Consider the following 18,050-nt stretch of genomic DNA (forward strand, 5'->3'; position numbering starts at 1 on the left):
TTCCATCAGCCCCTGCCAGCATGGCCAATAGTCATGGCAATGATTGGGAGATGTAGTCCAGCAACAACCTGCCTCACGTGGACAAGAGATTCAAACAACATCACCTCTACAGATTCTACAGTACACTTCTATGAAATACTGCAATCCAGTCAGCACTGCACATCATCAGGAAGCAACAAACCTGCTATTCTTGCCACAATTATATTAGGATAATCAATAATGAGAACAAGCTGAGATCTCCACAACGGTTCCAGGGTGATGTTGTTATACAGTGGTACCTTGGGTTACATACGCTTCAGGTTACAGACTCCACTAACCCAGAAATATTACCTCGGGTTAAGAACTTTGCTTCAGGATGAGAACAGAAATTGTGCAGTTGCGGCGCGGCGGCAGCAGGAGGCCCCATTAGCTAAAATGGTGCTTCAGGTTAAGAACAGTTTCAGGTTAAGAACGGACCTGTGGAATGAATTAAGTATGTAACCAGAGGTACCACTGTACTCACATATCTCCTCCCCATCTTCCTTTCACACATAGGTGCCAACCCCCTGGGGCCCTGGGCACCCACAGAATTCCCCATGAAGGGGCTGGGCGGGCACCCACAAATTTTGGTGCAAGGGCCATGCATCCTGACCCACGGCTGCAGGGCCAAGCTTGCACTCCTGCATACAAAGATAAACCCTGTATCAGGATGGTTTTTTAGCCCATTCCATCTAGAAGACCCTGCTTCAAAGCAGGGCTTTAAATGCTGGGTCATGAGATCTCAACATTCAAATGAACACCAGTTCAGTAATTCTGCACTACACATAGCAAGGTGGTTTAAAAAAACCTGACCAAATTTGACACAGTTTTTTTTAAAAACAGCACAAACAACAATTTTATTCTTCTGAAATGTTTCAAGAAGCTTTTTCTGTTCATATGCTTGAGAGTCAAGTCAGAAAACTTTCTAAAAACAGATGGAGTCTACTCTCCCCCTCCCCAATCCACCCGCTGCTCTTTCTATCCAAACTACAGTTACATGAAAACAAAAGTCTACCCGCATCTGCTAATGATTTATACTGTAATTCTTAGGTCTCGGAATATATTTGTACTTTGGAGAAGAATGGACTGGGCGGGGGGGGGGGGGAGTTGTATGCATTTTCTTGCAAAATCTGAGGAAAGTCAAAACATTTTTTAAAGACCCACTGATTTCAGTGGGGAGGGGGGATTAAGCGCACTCTCAAAACTGTCCTCCCCACCGCCCTTTGAAAAGTGTAGGGCCTTAGATATGATGGGTTTGGCCAAATTGTACCCTGTGCTTTCTGATCTTGTTTTAGCCTTGATTTATGCAACACATCCTCACTGTATCTGTAACTGCTAATATTGTTCATTCGTGATATTTCTCAATATTGGATTATGGCAACGAGCTCTATGTGAGATTTCCCTTGTCCATGGTCGAGAAAGTGGTGTTTGAGCAGAATTCAGCAGCAGGACAGTTATTGACAGGAGTCAGGCACACCAAATCCCTGTTTACACGGGGTGCCAATTTGTTAGGAGGTCAAATTCAAAGTGTTAGAATTAGTATATAAAGCCCTTAACAGCTTGGGACCAGTTTACCTAAAGGATCACCGTATCCCATATTTGACCACTCAACCATTTTGGTTGGCAGAACTGGCATTTCTAAAAGCACCACATAATGTTCTCTCTACACTCATAAGGACCCAATATTTAGTGTAGCCAGCTTCTGCATTCTGGGTCTCTCCACACACACACACGCCCAATGGTCAATAGGCAGGTGTATTCTCTGCATTCTTTCCAGCACCCAATAAAAACTTTTCCATTTGAGCAACCCTACTCAAGCCATAGGGATGCGGGTGATGCTGTGGTCTAAACCACAAAGCCTAGGGCTTGCTGATCAGAAGGTCGGCAGTTTGAATCCCCGTGACAGAGTGAGCTCCCTTTGCTCGGTCCCAGCTCCTGCCCACCTAGCAGTTCAAAAGCACGTCAAAGTGCAAGTAGATAAATAGGTACTGCTCCGGCGGGAACGTAAACGGCGCTTCCAGTCACTGCTCTGGTTAGCCTGAAGCGGCTTAGTCATGCTGGCCACATGACCCGGAAGCAGTGGCGTAGCGTGGGGGTGCAGGGGGGGCCGACCGCACCGGGTGCAACATCTGGGGGTTAGGGTTAGGGGGCGCAAATCCACAGGTTAGGGGGCGCGAATTACTTGCCTTGCCCCGGGTGCTGAGAACCCACGCTACGCCACTGCCTGGAAGCTGTCTGCAGACAAACACCGGCTCACTCGGCCTATAAAGTGAGATGAGCACCGCCACCCCAGAGTCGTCCGTAACTGGAGCTAATTGTCAGGGGTACCTTTACCTTTTACTCAAGACATACAAAGGTTGATGTGGATTTTAATCTGTAATTTTGCCTTACAATGTGTACCTTTACTGGTTGATTTTATTCGTTATGCTTTTCCATGAACTTTTTTTTTTTAACGTTGATTAAACAGTTGCTTCTACTTTAAAAGACAGCTGAAGTAGAATAAAGCAATCCCAAAATATTATTAAATATAACTGGGCAGTCAGTTTCAACTAAAATCATTACAAATTACCTCCAGCTTTGTTCAGTCAGATAAGATAATCTCCAGTAAGTATTTAGGGCTTCTGTTAAGATTGTGGAAATTTTAATGATATCATCTAATACTGTTAAGTAGCTCCCGCCAAGGAGGTTACTAAGTTGAAATGTATTTCAAAGTTAGTATTCCAAGCCCAGTTAAAAAGTAATAATGGCTATCTTAGCTTCATTAATTTAAACAGGTTTACTCAGAGTAGGATTATCACTGAATACAGCTCAATGTCTAATCCAGAAAACACAGTCAGTTAACAATGGCTACGTTCTGCCTCACTGTCAGAGACATTATGCCCCTGAATACCTGTTGCTATAAACTGCAGGTGGGCAGTTGTGCTAGGAGGCTTCCCACAGACAGGTATCTGGTCAGGCACTAAGAGAAGAGGACTAGCTGTGCCATTGGTTCATTTTATGTTCTCAATTCTAACCTGCCAATGAACATGCCCAAACACAGGCTCATCTTCTCTGGGAGGACTAACAACAGACTAGCCTTAAAAGGGGACAGGAGGTTACAATAGACCTGGGAGTCAAGCCTGTTGCTTGTCCTCAGCATTATCTCTAGTGTCCACCTAGACCATGAAATAAAGAGGCACAGAGTGCCTCCTGACACTGCTTCCATGAGGCCACTCAATCCCAGGATCTCCAGAGACAAGCAACCAGCAATGGCATGGCTTGGGTAGCTCAGCTGGCTAGAGCGTGGTGCTGATAACACCAAGGTTGCAGGTTCGATCCCCGTAAGAGACAGTTTCATATTCCTGCACTGCAGGGAGTAGGACTAGGGTCGCTTCCAACTCTATGGTCCTTTCTAAGGCAACTAGACCAAGGATATGGAATCTGCAACACTGCAGCCCACATCAGCCCTGGGTAGTCTGTCAAATGGTCAGGGATGAGGCGAGTTGTAGTCAGGCAACATCTGTTGGGCCACAGGGTTCAGCATCCCAATTGTGTGTGTGTGTGTGTGTGTGTGTAATTTTCTGTTTTACAATTTAGAACATTCATTAACCAACCTTAAAATATCAATGACTTCCCTTCTTCTCCTTCCATGGTTCCTTTTGCATAACAAAAATCCCTGCATATTTTATATAAACCAAGCCATTCAGTATTCCATTATTACATCCATCAAAACTTATTTACACTGCTGAATTTATCTTAATGCTGCCAACATTTTCAAGTGTACACTATTTCCCCCCCCCCCCATATATTCAATAAACATTTTCCAGTCTTCTTTAAACATATGTTCTTCTTGTTCTCTTATTCTGTATATTAGATCCACAAGCTGTGCATATTCCATCAGTTTAAGTTGCCATTCTTCTTTAGTTGGGACCTCGCTCATTTTTCATTTTGGGGCTAACAAAACACAGGCCGCAGTAATAGCATGCCATAAACAACCTTTTCTGCAACCTGGTAATTTGTCCCCAACGAAAAGGACTCTGGGTTTTTTGGGGGGTAAAGTGCTTTGCCATTCCTATGTTAAGCCTTCACCAGGACCATGTGCCAATAAGACTTGCTGCTGGAAGCCAAGAGAGCATCTCAGGCTAAGAAGATGTTGCTTCTTCAAGGAATGGAGTCAGAAAGAGATATGGCTGCCTCCCCTGTGCTGTTTTGTTACCTGCCCAGGTGAGGTCACACCCACCTCTGGTCACATGCAGAGGAAGTCTGTCCCAGCCCAGGAGGAAACAGGAAGTTCCGACTGGCTGGTCCAGACACCCCCTTTTTATGTCCACTCTAGGAATGTTGTATTTGACTGCTCTGTGTTCCACATCCGACAATATGGAGCCCAGCATCCTAGGTTCAACACTCCAACAACTACGTCATACTGATTCTATTTCCTTGCTTAATCAATGCAAGTATTCTTAAATTGATCTAAAAGAAACCCACAAAATAATACAGGACATACACAAAGGAACAGAAAAGGAGCAAAAAGAAGAGAGAGAGAAACCTAAAATTACGTTGTAATTGAACCTATTACCTATAATATTAAACCCATTACCTATAATCCTGTCAAGCTCCATTAAAATTAGTGTGTGAAAGGCAGATTTAAATTAATTCAAGCATCCCTGCAAAGCTTACTTCAACCAAGGACCATAGGATATTTAGCAATTGCCTCTTTGCAAAGTAAACAACTAAAGAATATAACCTTCCTGGCTTTGTTTCCTCTTGGTAATGCTTAAAGGAGGCTTAAACCATTTTTCACATTCACTTAAGGTGGCCTCCTCTTGCCAGAGTTTTGACAACTTCGGAGTCAAAAGGAATGGCACTGGGAAGGCAGCCCAGGGACTCATGTGAAACATCACATCATGGACATACCAAATATTAGCCTGTGCAGCCGTGTAACACTGCAAAACAGCTTGGTAAGGCAAAACCAAAAGATGAGCACAAAACACTGGAAGAATGCAATTCCTGCAGTCATCATTGGCTTATATACAGTGGACGCTTGGGTTGCGAATGAGATCCATGCGGGATGCACGTTCACAACCCGCAGTGGAGCGTCTGCACATGCGCGGGTTGCGATTCTGTGCTTCTGCACATGCGCAAAGCGTGATTTAGAGCTTCTGCACATGCGCGACTGCTGAAACCCGGAAGTAACCCATTCCGGTACTTCCGGGTTTCGGCGGGTCCGTAACCCAAAAAAACGCAACCTGAAGCGTCTGTAAGCCGAGGTATGACTACTATGAAAAGGAGTAAAATGAAGCAGGAGTGGGGGGACATGTGGCCCTTCAGATGCTGGACTTCCACCAGCTCTGCCCTTCACAGTCAATGCACAGGGATGATGAGAATTGCAATCCAGGGTCACAGGAGCCTGCATAACTCAGTTGGTTAGAGCATGATGCTGATAACGCCAAGGTTTGATCCCTCTATGGGACAGCTGCATATCCCTGCATTGCAGGGGGTTGGACTAGATCTGTGATGGGCAAACTTGGCCTCCAGCTGTTTTGGGACTACAATTCCCATCATCCCTGACCACTGGTCCTGTTAGCTAGGGATGATGGGAGTTGTAGTCCCAAAGCAGCTGGAGGGCCAAGTTTGGCCATCACTGGACTAGATGATCTGTGGGGTCCTTTGCAACTCTATAGTTCTATGATTTCTACAGTTCCCCAGTCCTGTGCTAAAATGATCCCTAAACCATTTTTATAGGAGATCAGCAAAGGTGTTATCCAGAAGATAGCAAGCAACATTCAGAAGGCAACACTAATTGATTTCCATGCACTCTAATTTGTATATGCATGCACCACATCACAGCCTCCCCAGAAACAGAAAAATCCAAAATTCACAATTCTGATCAAACTGGGAAGTCTTATGAGGTCACAAGGCTAGTCAAGACTGCATTCTTTAGAAATTTTACATGAAACACACATTGAACATTCTCTCTCTCTCTCTCTCAGACACACACACACACACAGACAGACAGACATTCCTCCCCTCTTCAAAAAGCCTTCTCTGCTTTGAGTTAGCTTGTCAAATTTGTAAAACAAACAAACAAACAATTAGCACCCACTGATGCTCTGCAAGATCATACTTCCCTGTTCTGGCATTGCAAATAAAGGAAGTCAACCCCTTCCTCTCTTGCCTCCAAACACAGAACAATGAGGATGCATCCACCAACTGCCACCAATCTAGATGTTCCACATGCAAGCCACTTACAGCATGTGTCCATTCATACACAAGTCACTCTGAGTTTAATGAGACCTTATCCCAGTCCCGGCGAGTTTGCATAGGATTGCAACTGTACAGTTTAAGCAAGATAAACAAGAGGGCAAATTAGCAGAATGAGATGTCAAAGCTGCTGGCAGAACAGTTAGCTGTAGCTGACTCTAGCAAGTGAGCCCAGGCACATTCTGAAGGAGAAAGAAGGGATAAAAGAACACCCACCATGGTGGGGCACTGACACTCACCTGACCTCTGCGTTGGTCGCATCACTACAGCTTACCAGGAGGTAGAGGGGGAAGGGAGAGAGTGAGGTTGGCAGGTGCAAAAATACTGTGGAGCCATTCCTGGCACTCTTGCCAGTAGGTTTCCACAGCACCGAACTGCCCACTCCCTTGACTACTACCACCCAGTATGCAGCAGGTCAGATGAGCAGCATCTGCTACTGACCACCCAACACCAGGATCAGTAGATACCCCAATTTGGAGGAAGATTAATTCCCAATGCAAGGGCACAATCCACCTGAAGGTTATTCTGCACTAGCTGTCAAGATATGGATGGAGGAAGGTTTGCACAAGACCACTCATATTCAGCTGAGGTGCACATTAAAATGACTGTGGAACTATAAGCTTAGAGCTACTCAAAGGATACAACGTATCCCACACAACCAATACATCTGCACTAAACATGCCCTGCTCCTGTCCCATCTAGAAGCAGCGTTCGCACATAATGCCAAGCTAAACCGTGGTTTAGAACGAAAGGATTGGTTTCCAGGGAGGCGACCACAGCCACTTTGCTCTTCTCTTAGCTCAGTGCAGTTTGGCAGCTAAGCCAAAGCTGTAGTCCTTGTAGTTCTTGGCTTGCGGTTTAGGAGAGAGATTAACCACGATTCCAGGTTGAGGCAACATGCAAAGCTAAACTTGGCTAAGGTGCCATGCTGTGCTGAGATAAAAGGGCCAGGGAGGAGCAAAGTGGCCATGAGCCAGTAGTTTGGTCACTGAGTGGCTTGTTGGTAGGTGTGGAGGGAGTTACTTAGGCAAAACCATCTATCTGAGCTATCATGTCCCCAATCAAGCCAACAGAGCAATTTATAATATCACTGCACCAGTGCATTAAGCATTCACACATACATACCCTGCTCCCCCCTCAAATATATTTGCTGGCAAAGTAGGTATATGAATTAGGCTGTGTATGTCTATAGGCAAGAGTGGGAAAATGAGTACATGCTTTAAACCAAGAGTTCTCTACGGATTTCAAAAGCAAGGGAAGGTAGCACGACTTAGCAACACACCAGGTGGGCCAGACACCAGTCAACCTCTCCCCACACTATCCACCCAAAAGGTACACCAGGATCTGTTTTCTCCAGCAATCCCCCAACCTTCACAGTCCTTGTGAATAAAGCCCATTCCCTAATCAACACAGGAAACTCCATTATACCAGGTCAGACTATGTAGCCCAATATTTTTTGGCAATGGTCATCTCTCATGTTGCTGGCTACCTGATCCTTCTGAACTGGACGTTCCAGGGGTTGAACTTGGTTCCTTTCTGCCTGTAAAACACATCCCTGAACTACAGTTCCTTAATTACCAGACTGTAGGGACAACTCTACAACTCAACTGTGGGACAGAGAAAGCAAAAACCTGTACCTACCCAGGGAACTTTAATCATTTCTTGCTAGGTTGTATTTCCAGGGTTCAGCTCAGGAAAACCAACAGAAACCTGTCACATCCAATGGGTTCATTCTAACAAGGAAGTCCAACTTCCACCAGTTCCAGTTTGCATGGCCAATGGTCAAGAATGATGGGATTTATAGTACAGCAGTCACCCCTGCTCTGGCCCATGTCAGCTCATGTCAGAAAAAAATAGAAGATGAAGAGGAGGAGTGCTGCCAAGCTCACTTTTGCATTGCATGGGAATCTGACCATCTAGCGCAGAAGAACTCTGCCAAAGGTCTTTCCCGCCATGGCTAACATCCTTTGTGGTAAAGCTGCCTGGAACCCGAACCCTTCTGGATGCAAAGCATGTGTTCTAATGCAAGGCAAGGAGTGAACCCGGAGCAGTCTTGGAACATCCTAGCAGAGGAGCCGCATGCAGAAGAAAGCCCCAGATTCAAACGCAGTTTTAAGAAGATCGGTGAGCTGATGGTGGGGAAAGACCTCTGGAGAGTAGCTGCCAGCCAGAGCTGACGGTACCGGGCTAGGTTGGCAAACAGTCTGACCTGGGTATCAGGCAACTTCTTCCCCCGTCCCCTTCCCCTCCCTCCCCGCGCACCGGCCGGGCACCCGTCCCGCGCGTCATTCCAGGCAATTACCCTTTGAGCGCATCGTGCCCCGCGGCGCCTCCCGCCTGCCCTCTCCTCTTGGACCGGCTGGCTCGGCTGCTGGTTTCCTTCGCGGCGGCGGCGGCGGCGACCACGTCCGTTTCCAAACTGCCTTCGGCAGCCCCTCCACCCGGAGGGGAAGAGCAGGCGACCAGCAGCACAATAAATCCCAGCGTGAACCTCAGCAGCAGCAGCCCGGCCGGCCGCATCTTGCCGGTGGTGGTGGTGGTGGCGACGACGCCGGCGGCTCCTCTCCTCGTCCTCCAAGCTTTCCACCCACCCTCCTTGCACTCGGATCGCGCCCGCGCCGCTGCAAGGGGGCTCGCCTGCCTGCCTGCCTCCTCCGCTCCCGGGGCAGCTGGGCTTCAGCAGAGACTCTCCACTGGCTAGCTTAGGAAAGAGGGAGGGAGAAAAAGGAACCGTTATTAGATGGGGGAAAGAGGCGACAGCATCGCCCCGGCGCCACCGGCAACAGGCTCGCTCCCACAACCGTCGCCTCCACCTTTCCTGGCTGCCCCTCTTTGGCCATGCATGCCGCCTCCCCGCTCCCCCGGGGAAGCGCCGAGCCGTGCGCCCTTCTCCTCAGTTGAGCTCGCCTCGCCGGAGCATCCGAGCAGCTGCCCTCGGAGCCTCCCCGCGCCAAAAGTTCTCCTCAGGCAGCCAGCGTCTTCCAGGAGGCGCCTGTCACTTGTGGGACACCTCTGAGGAAGCTTCAAAGCTCCCCGCTTCCCACCCCCGTTTTGTTTCGAAGGTTTGAAGGACCTGCGCCCACGGGAGAGTCTCCTGCTGAGGCTGCTGCTGCCGGCCGAGGTGGTGCGAGGAGGGCTGTTCTGCCAGCCGTGGCCGCTGCATCCAGCACTGCTTGTGCCGCCTGCCGTCTCCTTCTTCCTTCCTTGCTCTCCTCCGTCTGCCTTCTCCTCCTTCGCCTCCTTCTCCTCCTCCTCCTTTTCCCCTCCCCTCTTTTTTTTCTTCTCTATTCCCTTCTCTCCCCCCCCCCCACCCTCTTCAAGTATCGTCTGCGCGGCGTCTTTACAGCCCCCCTCCCTCTTTCCTTTCTCGCGAGAGGGAAGTGGGGGGAAATTTAGCCAAAACAAAACCCGGTTGGAAAAAACACCCAGGGAGAGAGAGAGAAAGAGACGCGAGTTCCCTCTTCGCGCGCACGGCGCGTCTCCTCGCGTTCCTCTCGCCTCACAACTTTTTTTTTGCTTCGGTTTCTTTTGCGCGCCTTTTAGCAGAACGCAGCGCAAACCAAAGCGGCGCGAGGGGAGAGAGAGAGAGAGAGAGAGAGAGAGAGAGAGAGAGAGGGGAGGATGCTGGCGCAAGCGCCGCTCTCCCCCCCCCCCCCGACCTCCGGCTTGGCACTGCCGCCTTGCGCTCCTTCAGGGCGGCGCGGGCAAGGACGGGCACCCAAGGGCTTGGCAAAGTCGTCTAGACGGCAGATTAACCTTTCCTGTGATCCCGAAAGGCTGACCCACGAAGCGAAGGACACCCTGGTGCCAAGAGCTTGTGCCCGCCTGACCGCAGGGAAGCCATGGCAGCAGGTTCTAACCCACACTCTTCACCTCCTCCACTGACGGGCTGAAGGAACCTGAAGGGTAGACAATTGGCGATTCCTGGCTTATATAACGCCTCATCTGCACTATACATTTAAAGCAGTATCATTATGCCACTTTAACACAGCCAAGGCTTCCCCCACAAAGAATGCTGGGAAGTGTAGTTCATTAGGCGTTAAAAAGGGAAAGGGACCCCTGACCATCGCTTTACTGGCAGAGGGCATAGCTGTCAACCTTCCCCTTTTTTGCAGGAAATTCCCTTATTCCAGCATCGTTTCCCGCTGCTATCCCAGATTGTTAGATATCCCGTGGACTGTCCCCGGGACAGGTAAGGCTGCTGATCCCTTATTTTCGAGGCTGCTGATCCCTTATTTTCAAATCTGAAAGTTGACAGCTAATGCAGAGAGAGCCAACGGTTGTGCACAGACAGTTTTTCTGGGTCATGTGGCCAGCATGACTAAGCCGCTTCTGGCAAACCAGAGCAGAGCACAGAAACACCGTTTACCTTTCCACCTGAGCGGTACCTATTTATCTACTTGACTTTGACATGCTTTGGAACTGCTGGGTTGGCAGAAGCTGGGACAGAGCAACTGGAGCTCACCCCGTCGTGGGGATTCGAACCGCCAACCTTCTTATCGGCAAGCCCTAGACTCTATGGTTTAGACCACAGCACCACCCATGCTGAGAGGCGTTAGGACACCCCATTCCCCAAATGACCCCTATTCCCCTATTGACCAAACTGCGGGAGGCAGTGGAAGACAGGAGTGCCTGGCGTGCTCTGGAGTATGGGGTCATGAAGAGTTGGACATGACTAAATGACTGAACAACATCATTCCCCCCCCCCACAGCTACCATTCTCAGACTAGTTTAGCAGTCCATCCCTCTTTCCCCAAGAACTCTGGGAATTGTAGCTCTGTAAGGGGGTCAAGGGTCTTCTCCTAACAGCTATCAGCGCCTTTATCAAACTACAGCTCCCAGAATTCTTTGAGGGGGAGAAGCTGTGACTGTACAGTGTGGCACTACACTGCTTCAAATGCAGTGTCAGGACAGAAAACACAAGAGTTCATGTCTAAAGTATCTTAACCTATGGTTAGCAGACGTCCCCTTTCCCGGGGACAGTCGCTGGATTTAGAAATCTGTCCCCGGAATGTCCCCGGATTTCATTTAATGTCCCCTGATTTATATTTTAAGTGTTGTAGATTTATTAGTAGGGAATGAATGTTGCATGATTGGTTCAACGGCACAAGACACATCATATGGGGACTTCTGGCGAGGCAAAATGGCGGGCGCCATGGCAGCGAGCAGCTCCAGAAACCAGCCAGAGCCAACTGTGCTACCAGGCTGGCTCCAGGCTGCTGAGACTGCCACTGCTGCTGCCACTGCTGAGGCGGAACCGGGGATGCCACTGACACACACACACCTGCGACCCAAATCGAGCTGGGTACAAGAGCGCCCGGCCACCCAACTGACTGCCCAGTGGCGCTCCGGGACCAAGAAAACCCTGGAGCCAACTCAGGGAGGAGAGGAGAAGGAGAAGGAAGAGAGAGAAAGAGGAAGGAGAAAAAAGAAGGGAGCTCCAACCTTGCCACACTGCTGCCACCGCTGAGGAAGAGAGGTAGGAGAGCACCGGGAGGGCAAGGACACGTGGCCGAGCCCAGGCCCAACCCGAGCCTACTCCACGGCAGCTAGCACTCCAAGAGAGCGGGCCAGGGTCCAGAGGCAGGAGGACAGAAGGAGACCGCAGAAGAGAAGATATTACTTCTTAATATTTATTTTTAAATAACTTTATAAAAAACTTTATTCTCTCTTTTCAAAAAAAAGAAGTCTCCGGATTCTTTGAAAAAAATCTGGTAACCTTAGTTTAACCCAAATGATTAAAAGTCCTCTGTCACTTCTTTGGCAGGCAAAGTGCGAAAAGGGTAGACTTTTCAAAGGCAGCCTCTTTTAAACCCTGGCAAGTGGTGGGCAGAAGAGTTGTTCACTACAACTATATTCTTTGTCTGTTTATTTACATCCCACTTTCCCTCCAAAAATGATATAGCAATATAGCAAACGAACAATAAGTATAGCAATTGGGGGAGAGGGGGGAATCAAGACAATTAGAAATAGTGATCTTGGTGTGTATCCAGTATTCTCTGTCTACCAGTATAAGGGCTGTTGTGCTAGCAGACTTGTGGATTTTAATGTTGCACAACAGAGCAATCCGATGCAACAATTGCACTAATGGAGACTCATAGTGCAACAGATTGCACACTCTACTGCACAACAGAGTTGCCAGCAAGCTGCTTTTACAGTGGTACCTTGGGTTAAATACTTAATTCGTTCCGGGGGTCCGTTCTTAACCTGAAACTATTCTTAACCTGAAGCACCACTTTAGCTAATGGGGCCTCCTGCTTCTGTCACGCCGCCGGAGCACAATTTCTGTTCTCATCCTGAAGCAAAGTTCTTCACCTGAGGTATTATTTCTGGGTTAGTGGAGACTGTAACCTGAAGCGTCTGTAACCTGAAGCGTATGTAACCCAAGGTACCACTGTACACAGTGTTCTGCCAGCGCAAAATATTTTGCCCACAAAACTAGAGAGTTGAGCTTACTGCTACATTGGATACAACACAATATCAACAGCGACCACTATATATATCAGTATATATCAACCCTATATATCAGTATGCTTGTGTGACATACATGGCTCCTTCTGTCCCCTCAACTGTATCTTTACAACAACCCTGTGAGGTAGGTTGGGCCAAGTCATGACCAGTGACTCCAAGTCACCAAGCGAGCTTTAGGCCTATGCCTTCATTCTTTAAGACACTGTGTTTGTTTATTTAAAAGGCATACACTGCTTGGCTGTAAAAACAAAAAAGTGGTTTCTAAGAAAATATAAAACAATAAAATTATCAATAAGAAAAAATTAACAATAATTTAAATCTTTCAGAAAGTTAAAAGAGGAATAGACTGAAAAGGAAATTAAAACTGGCACCAGCTTTCTAAGCACCTGTCTTGTCTAAATAAAAATATGCTGCAAATAGTACAGTGAAGGTGCGTGCCTGATTTCAATAGGCAGAGAGCTTCGAAGTGTTGGTGGTGCCACACTAATAGATCAAGTTCTTACAGTGCTAGTTCTGCTGAACGAAAAGGGGTGAGGCAATCTCATAGGTAAACTGGTCCCGAGTTGCTAATGGATTTACTGTATTTGGCCACCTCATGAGAAGAGAAGACTCCCTGGAAAAGACTCTGATGTTGGGAAAGATGGAGGGCACAAGGAGAAGGGGATGACAGAGGACGAGATGGTTGGACAGTGTTCTCAAAGCTACCAGCATGAGTTTGACCAAACTGCGGGAGGCAGTGGAAGACAGGAGTGCCTGGCGTACTCTGGTCCATGGGGTCACGAAGAGTCGGACACGACTAAACGACTAAACAACAACTAACAGCAACAACACCTTGAACCTGACGCAGTAGCAAATCGGAAGCCAGTACAGATCTCTCTGAGCACAGGGGTTACAGGGTGACAAAGCTTCACCCGTCAGTAATTGGTGCTGCAGCACTCTGCACTAACTGCAGCTTCCAGTTACTTAATGTTACTCAATGCGTCCCCCTGGAAAGACTGGAGGAAAGTGAAGGAGGGTCTCCAGGTCACCACCAGTGCCTTTCAAATGCTAGGCCAGGGGTCAGTAGTCAGCAAAATTTTTCAGCAAGGGACCGGTCCACTGTCCATCAGACCTTGTGGAGGGCCGGACTATTTTTTTGGGGGGGGGGGTGAACGAATTCCTATGCCCCACAAATAACCCAGAGATGCATTTTAAATAAAAGGACACATTTTACTCATGTAAAAATGCTCTGATTCTCGGACCGTCCGCAGACTGGATATAGAAGGCGATTGGGCTGGATCCAGCCCCCGGGCCTTAGTTTGCCTACCCATGCGCTAGGCAGTACTAGCCAATTTGACCTTTTAACATTGGGTGCCGCTTAAAATTATTTGTTAGCGCTGTCAATATAAAACCACCATGTTCACCTTTGCTTCTCTCTGCCACGCAAGGGTCCTGTGCATTTAGCCTAATGGTGGAGAAATTGCTGAGCGACTACTGGGCTTTATTTATTTCAATTTTTAAATTCCAAAATCAGTAAGTCAACAAATAGCTAAGCCAGGGGTGGGGAACCTCCAGACTGCAGGCCAAATGCAGTTTTCCAGGCCTCGTATCTAGCCCCTCAGGACTCTCTCATGCACGCTGCACAACCTCCCCACCCCTGTGGAATCCTTTTGCCTGGCTGGTATGTGTCCTTGGCTTACCAGTATGGAGAGAATCATAGAATGGAAGAGTTGGAAGGGAACACGAGGCTCCAACCCCCCTGCAATGCAGGAATCTTTTGCCCCTTATTGATGGCATCTACTGTATTTTTCGCTCTATAAGACGCACCAGACCACAAGACGCATCTAGTTTTTGGAGGAGGAAAACAAGAAAAAAAATATTCTGAATCTCAGAAGCCAGAACAGCAAGAGGAATCACTGCGCAGTGAAAGCAGCAATCCCTCTTGCTGCTCTGGCTTCTGGGATAGCTGCGCAGCCTGCATTCGCTCCATAAGACGCACAAACATTTCCCCATACTTTTTAGGAGGGGAAAAGTGAGTCTTATAGAGCAAAAAATACGGTATCTGCCTCCTGCTGCCCACATGATTCTTGACCAACAGTTATTATGAATGCAAGTAGTAAGAACATGCACCGCCATTTCTCAGGTGAAATTAACCATTTAACAGTTCTTCCGCATTTTGAATTTGTCCCTGTTCGCTCTTATGATGACATTGTCACTGCAGGAACAAGCCAAAGCTGAATTTGAAGCAGTTTGTGGTGAGGCCTGTTAGAGGGCAAAGCATGGGGATGCTTCAACTGCCCCCCCCCCAAAAAAAGAAAGAAGAGATGCAGTTGCATTAATGATAACCTCCACACGAACATGGGTTAAAACTAAAGCACTGGCAATGTGGTGGTTGTACATTAAACATGTATGAACATACTCTGAACTTCTTTGTAGAATGCGAATCCAGCCCAATGCAGCCACATTTAAGTCCCACTAATGCTGTGGGTTAAACCACAGAGCCTAGGGCTTGCCAATCAGAAGGTTGGTGGTTTGAATCCCCATGACGGCGTGAGCTCCCATTGTTCGGTCCCAGCTCCTGCCAACCTAGCAGTTCAAAAGCACGTCAAAGTGCAAGTAGATAAATAGGTACCGCTCTGGCGGGTAGGTAAACGGCGTTTCCGTGCGCTGCTCTGGTTCGCCAGAAGCGGCTTAGTCATGCTGGCCACATGACCCGGAAGCTGTCTGCAGAAAAACACCGGCTCCAACGGCCAATAAAGCGAGATGAGCGCTGCAACCCCAGAGTCGGTCACAACTGGACCTAATGGTCAGGGGTCCCTTTACCTTTTAATGTAGAGATTTAATATTTTAATCAGGTACATAATTAAGTCACCTAAAGCAGGTATCTTCAACCTTTGCAGATTCAGAACCCATGTATTTGGGGACCCATTTCTTAACCTTTTACCATATATTTGCATGGTGGTAGCACGTCTATTGTGACCCACCTTGGATCAGGCTGCAACTCACTAGTGGGTTGTCCACCCCACCAGCTGAAGACCAGTGACCTAAACAACTTCGACCCATAGTACCTTTTTAAAATAAATAAATAAATAAAACTTCTATACCACTTTCTATTTTTAATAAAAATCTCAAAGCAGTTTACAGCATAAACCTTAAGCGCTGCCTAATCCCTCATGTTCCACCTCGGTTGCTGAGGTCTTCTTGTGGGTCATTTTTAGTGGCCCCACATGACCCTGAAGTTCAGCTAGCCTTTTACCAGGGCCCGAGCTTTTACTGCCTTGTGACCCTGGCCCTATGGAACTCCTTGCCAATAGAAGTTCATCAGGAGTCATCCCAGCTCATTTTCGGGCATCTTGTAAAAACTCCTATTATTCAGGCAGAATTTTCAAACCAGAGTTGCTTCACCAACCAGCGTTTACTGATGTCTTACATTCTTAAAAAGTGTGGTTTATATATATTTATTTAAATAAATAGCTGTCCCATTTAAATCAACGGGAATTTAAAATGCCTTAACTTGGATCCTGCCCGTAGCACCATAATTGTACACTGCGCTTTACCTATTAACATAAGCGAAATTCAAGTCCCTGCCCCAGGGAGCTTACAAAGTACTGGTTTTATTCCATATGTATGTGAACAATGGGCCCCCATGGAGGTTTAACTTTTGGATATTTGAAACCCTTGGTCAGTCCCAATTATCTCACTTGCATAACAGACTTCAATTTTCCATGAATATTTACTGCACAACACAGTTCATGGGTTCCCACCCTGATTTGGGGGCCTAGGCATGTATTGAACTCAGTCCCATGAGATCAATCTTTCAACAGACTGCAATTAGCTCAGTCTTGTGAACAAGGCCACCTTCCCCATGGGACCAGGAGGCGCGCAAGAGATCAGAGCCAACAATTTCTTGGAAGCATGAGGGAAGATATTGTTACATTCTTCCATTATTTGAAATGGTATCATCTTGGCTTTTCAGCAAAGGGTGGTGAGTTTTGCATAAAATTGTCCTACAGTCAACCCCATAGATTATAAATTGGGGCAGGGAACCCTTTTTGCCTCAAGTATCATGTTCCATTCTGGGCAACCTTCTGGAGGTGCATGATTGTATTTACATACACATATAAGTAAGTAAGTAAATAAATAAATAAATAATATATTATTCATTCATACATACATACATACATACATACATACTTACATACATACCCTGCCCATGTGGCTGGGCTTCCCCAGCCACTCTGGGCAGCTTCCAACAGAATTTTAAAAACACGGTAAAACATCAAACGTTAAAAACTTCCCTAAACAGGGCAGCCTTCAGATGCCTTCTAAAAGTCAGGTAGTTGTTTACTTCCTTGACATCTGATGAGAGGGCGTTCCACAGGGCAGGCGCCACCACCAAGAAGGCCCTCTTCCTGGTTCCCTGTAACCTCACTTCTCGCAGTGAGGGAACCGCCAAAAGGCCGTCGGAGCTGGACCTCAGTGTCTGGGCTGAACAGCGGGAGTGGAGACGCTCCTTCAGGTATACTGGGCTGAGGCTGTTCTCTTAGGCTTGCCAGGAACAGATATTTCATCCATCAAATGGCTGGGTAAACAGGAATGTCTTAAAATTCCTCCTGGAACTTAACAAGGAAGGAGACAGGCACATCTCACTAGGAAGGGCATCCCACAATCAGAGAACTGCCACTGAAAAGGCCCTGACACAGGTCAATGCCAACCAGGCAGCTACTAGTGGAGCCACCACCAAAAAGACTTTCGGACACTCTTAGTGGAACTATGGAACTTCTCATAGTTGTGAAGGTAGTAAAAATGTGGCATGAGTGGAGAGTGAACTTGTAAAGAAGAATAAGTCGATAGGAGTAGGGATGATTTTTATTTCCCAATGTCACAGTCTGATCTAATGTGGGTCACAATGGTAGCACTACTGCAGGTAAGGTAGAAAAATTAAGAAAAAATCCCCCTGTGCTAAGTTTTACGTTGAGGTAGGTTCTGGGTCTGAAAAATCGGAAACTAGATGCTCTGGAAACAGAAGCATTAGGCAGAAACATCCTGTGATCTTTCCAATGGCCAGCAGTGTGATCATAAGCAAGTCCCTGCAATGTGAAGTTCCAACTTCTTTTTAAAAATCATGCTCTCCCATGATGGGACAGGCTTTTGAAAAAGTTTGTGTGCATGGGCTGAGTTTCTGTGCCTGTCTAGCAGTTATTATATCACTTGATTGTAGAAAACCTCAAAGTAATTGACAAAAAATTTTTAAAACAGAGGTACTTTTAAAATATTGGGGGTCAACATAGGGTTCTCAGCTGATGCATCATTTAGGGACAAAGGGACCCCTGACCATTAGG

At 47.3% G+C, this 18,050-nt stretch overlaps 1 protein-coding gene across 4 annotated transcripts in view; it reads right to left on the minus strand.

Annotated features, from left to right (window-relative positions):
* FBN1 (fibrillin 1) overlaps positions 1 to 9,819 on the minus strand; it is a 216,037-nt gene extending 206,218 nt beyond the window's left edge. The window contains exons 1-2 of one of the 4 annotated variants that reach the window (XM_083712342.1): positions 9,332 to 9,819; positions 8,561 to 8,955 (exon numbers count right to left, since the gene is read on the minus strand). In XM_083712342.1, coding sequence (XP_083568468.1) covers positions 8,561 to 8,778 — 218 coding nt within the window. In that variant the 5' untranslated portion in view covers positions 8,779 to 8,955; positions 9,332 to 9,819. Of the gene's footprint in view, positions 1 to 8,560; positions 8,960 to 9,331 lie in introns of all 4 variants that reach the window. The other 3 variants (XM_083712344.1, XM_083712343.1, XM_083712345.1) reach the window with 3 other exon arrangements.
* Between the last annotated feature and the right edge of the window lie 8,231 nt (positions 9,820 to 18,050).

The sequence above is a fragment of the Podarcis gaigeae genome (genome assembly GCF_964106915.1).
Source record: "Podarcis gaigeae genome assembly, chromosome: 14".
Classification (NCBI taxonomy): Eukaryota; Metazoa; Chordata; class Lepidosauria; order Squamata; family Lacertidae; genus Podarcis; species Podarcis gaigeae.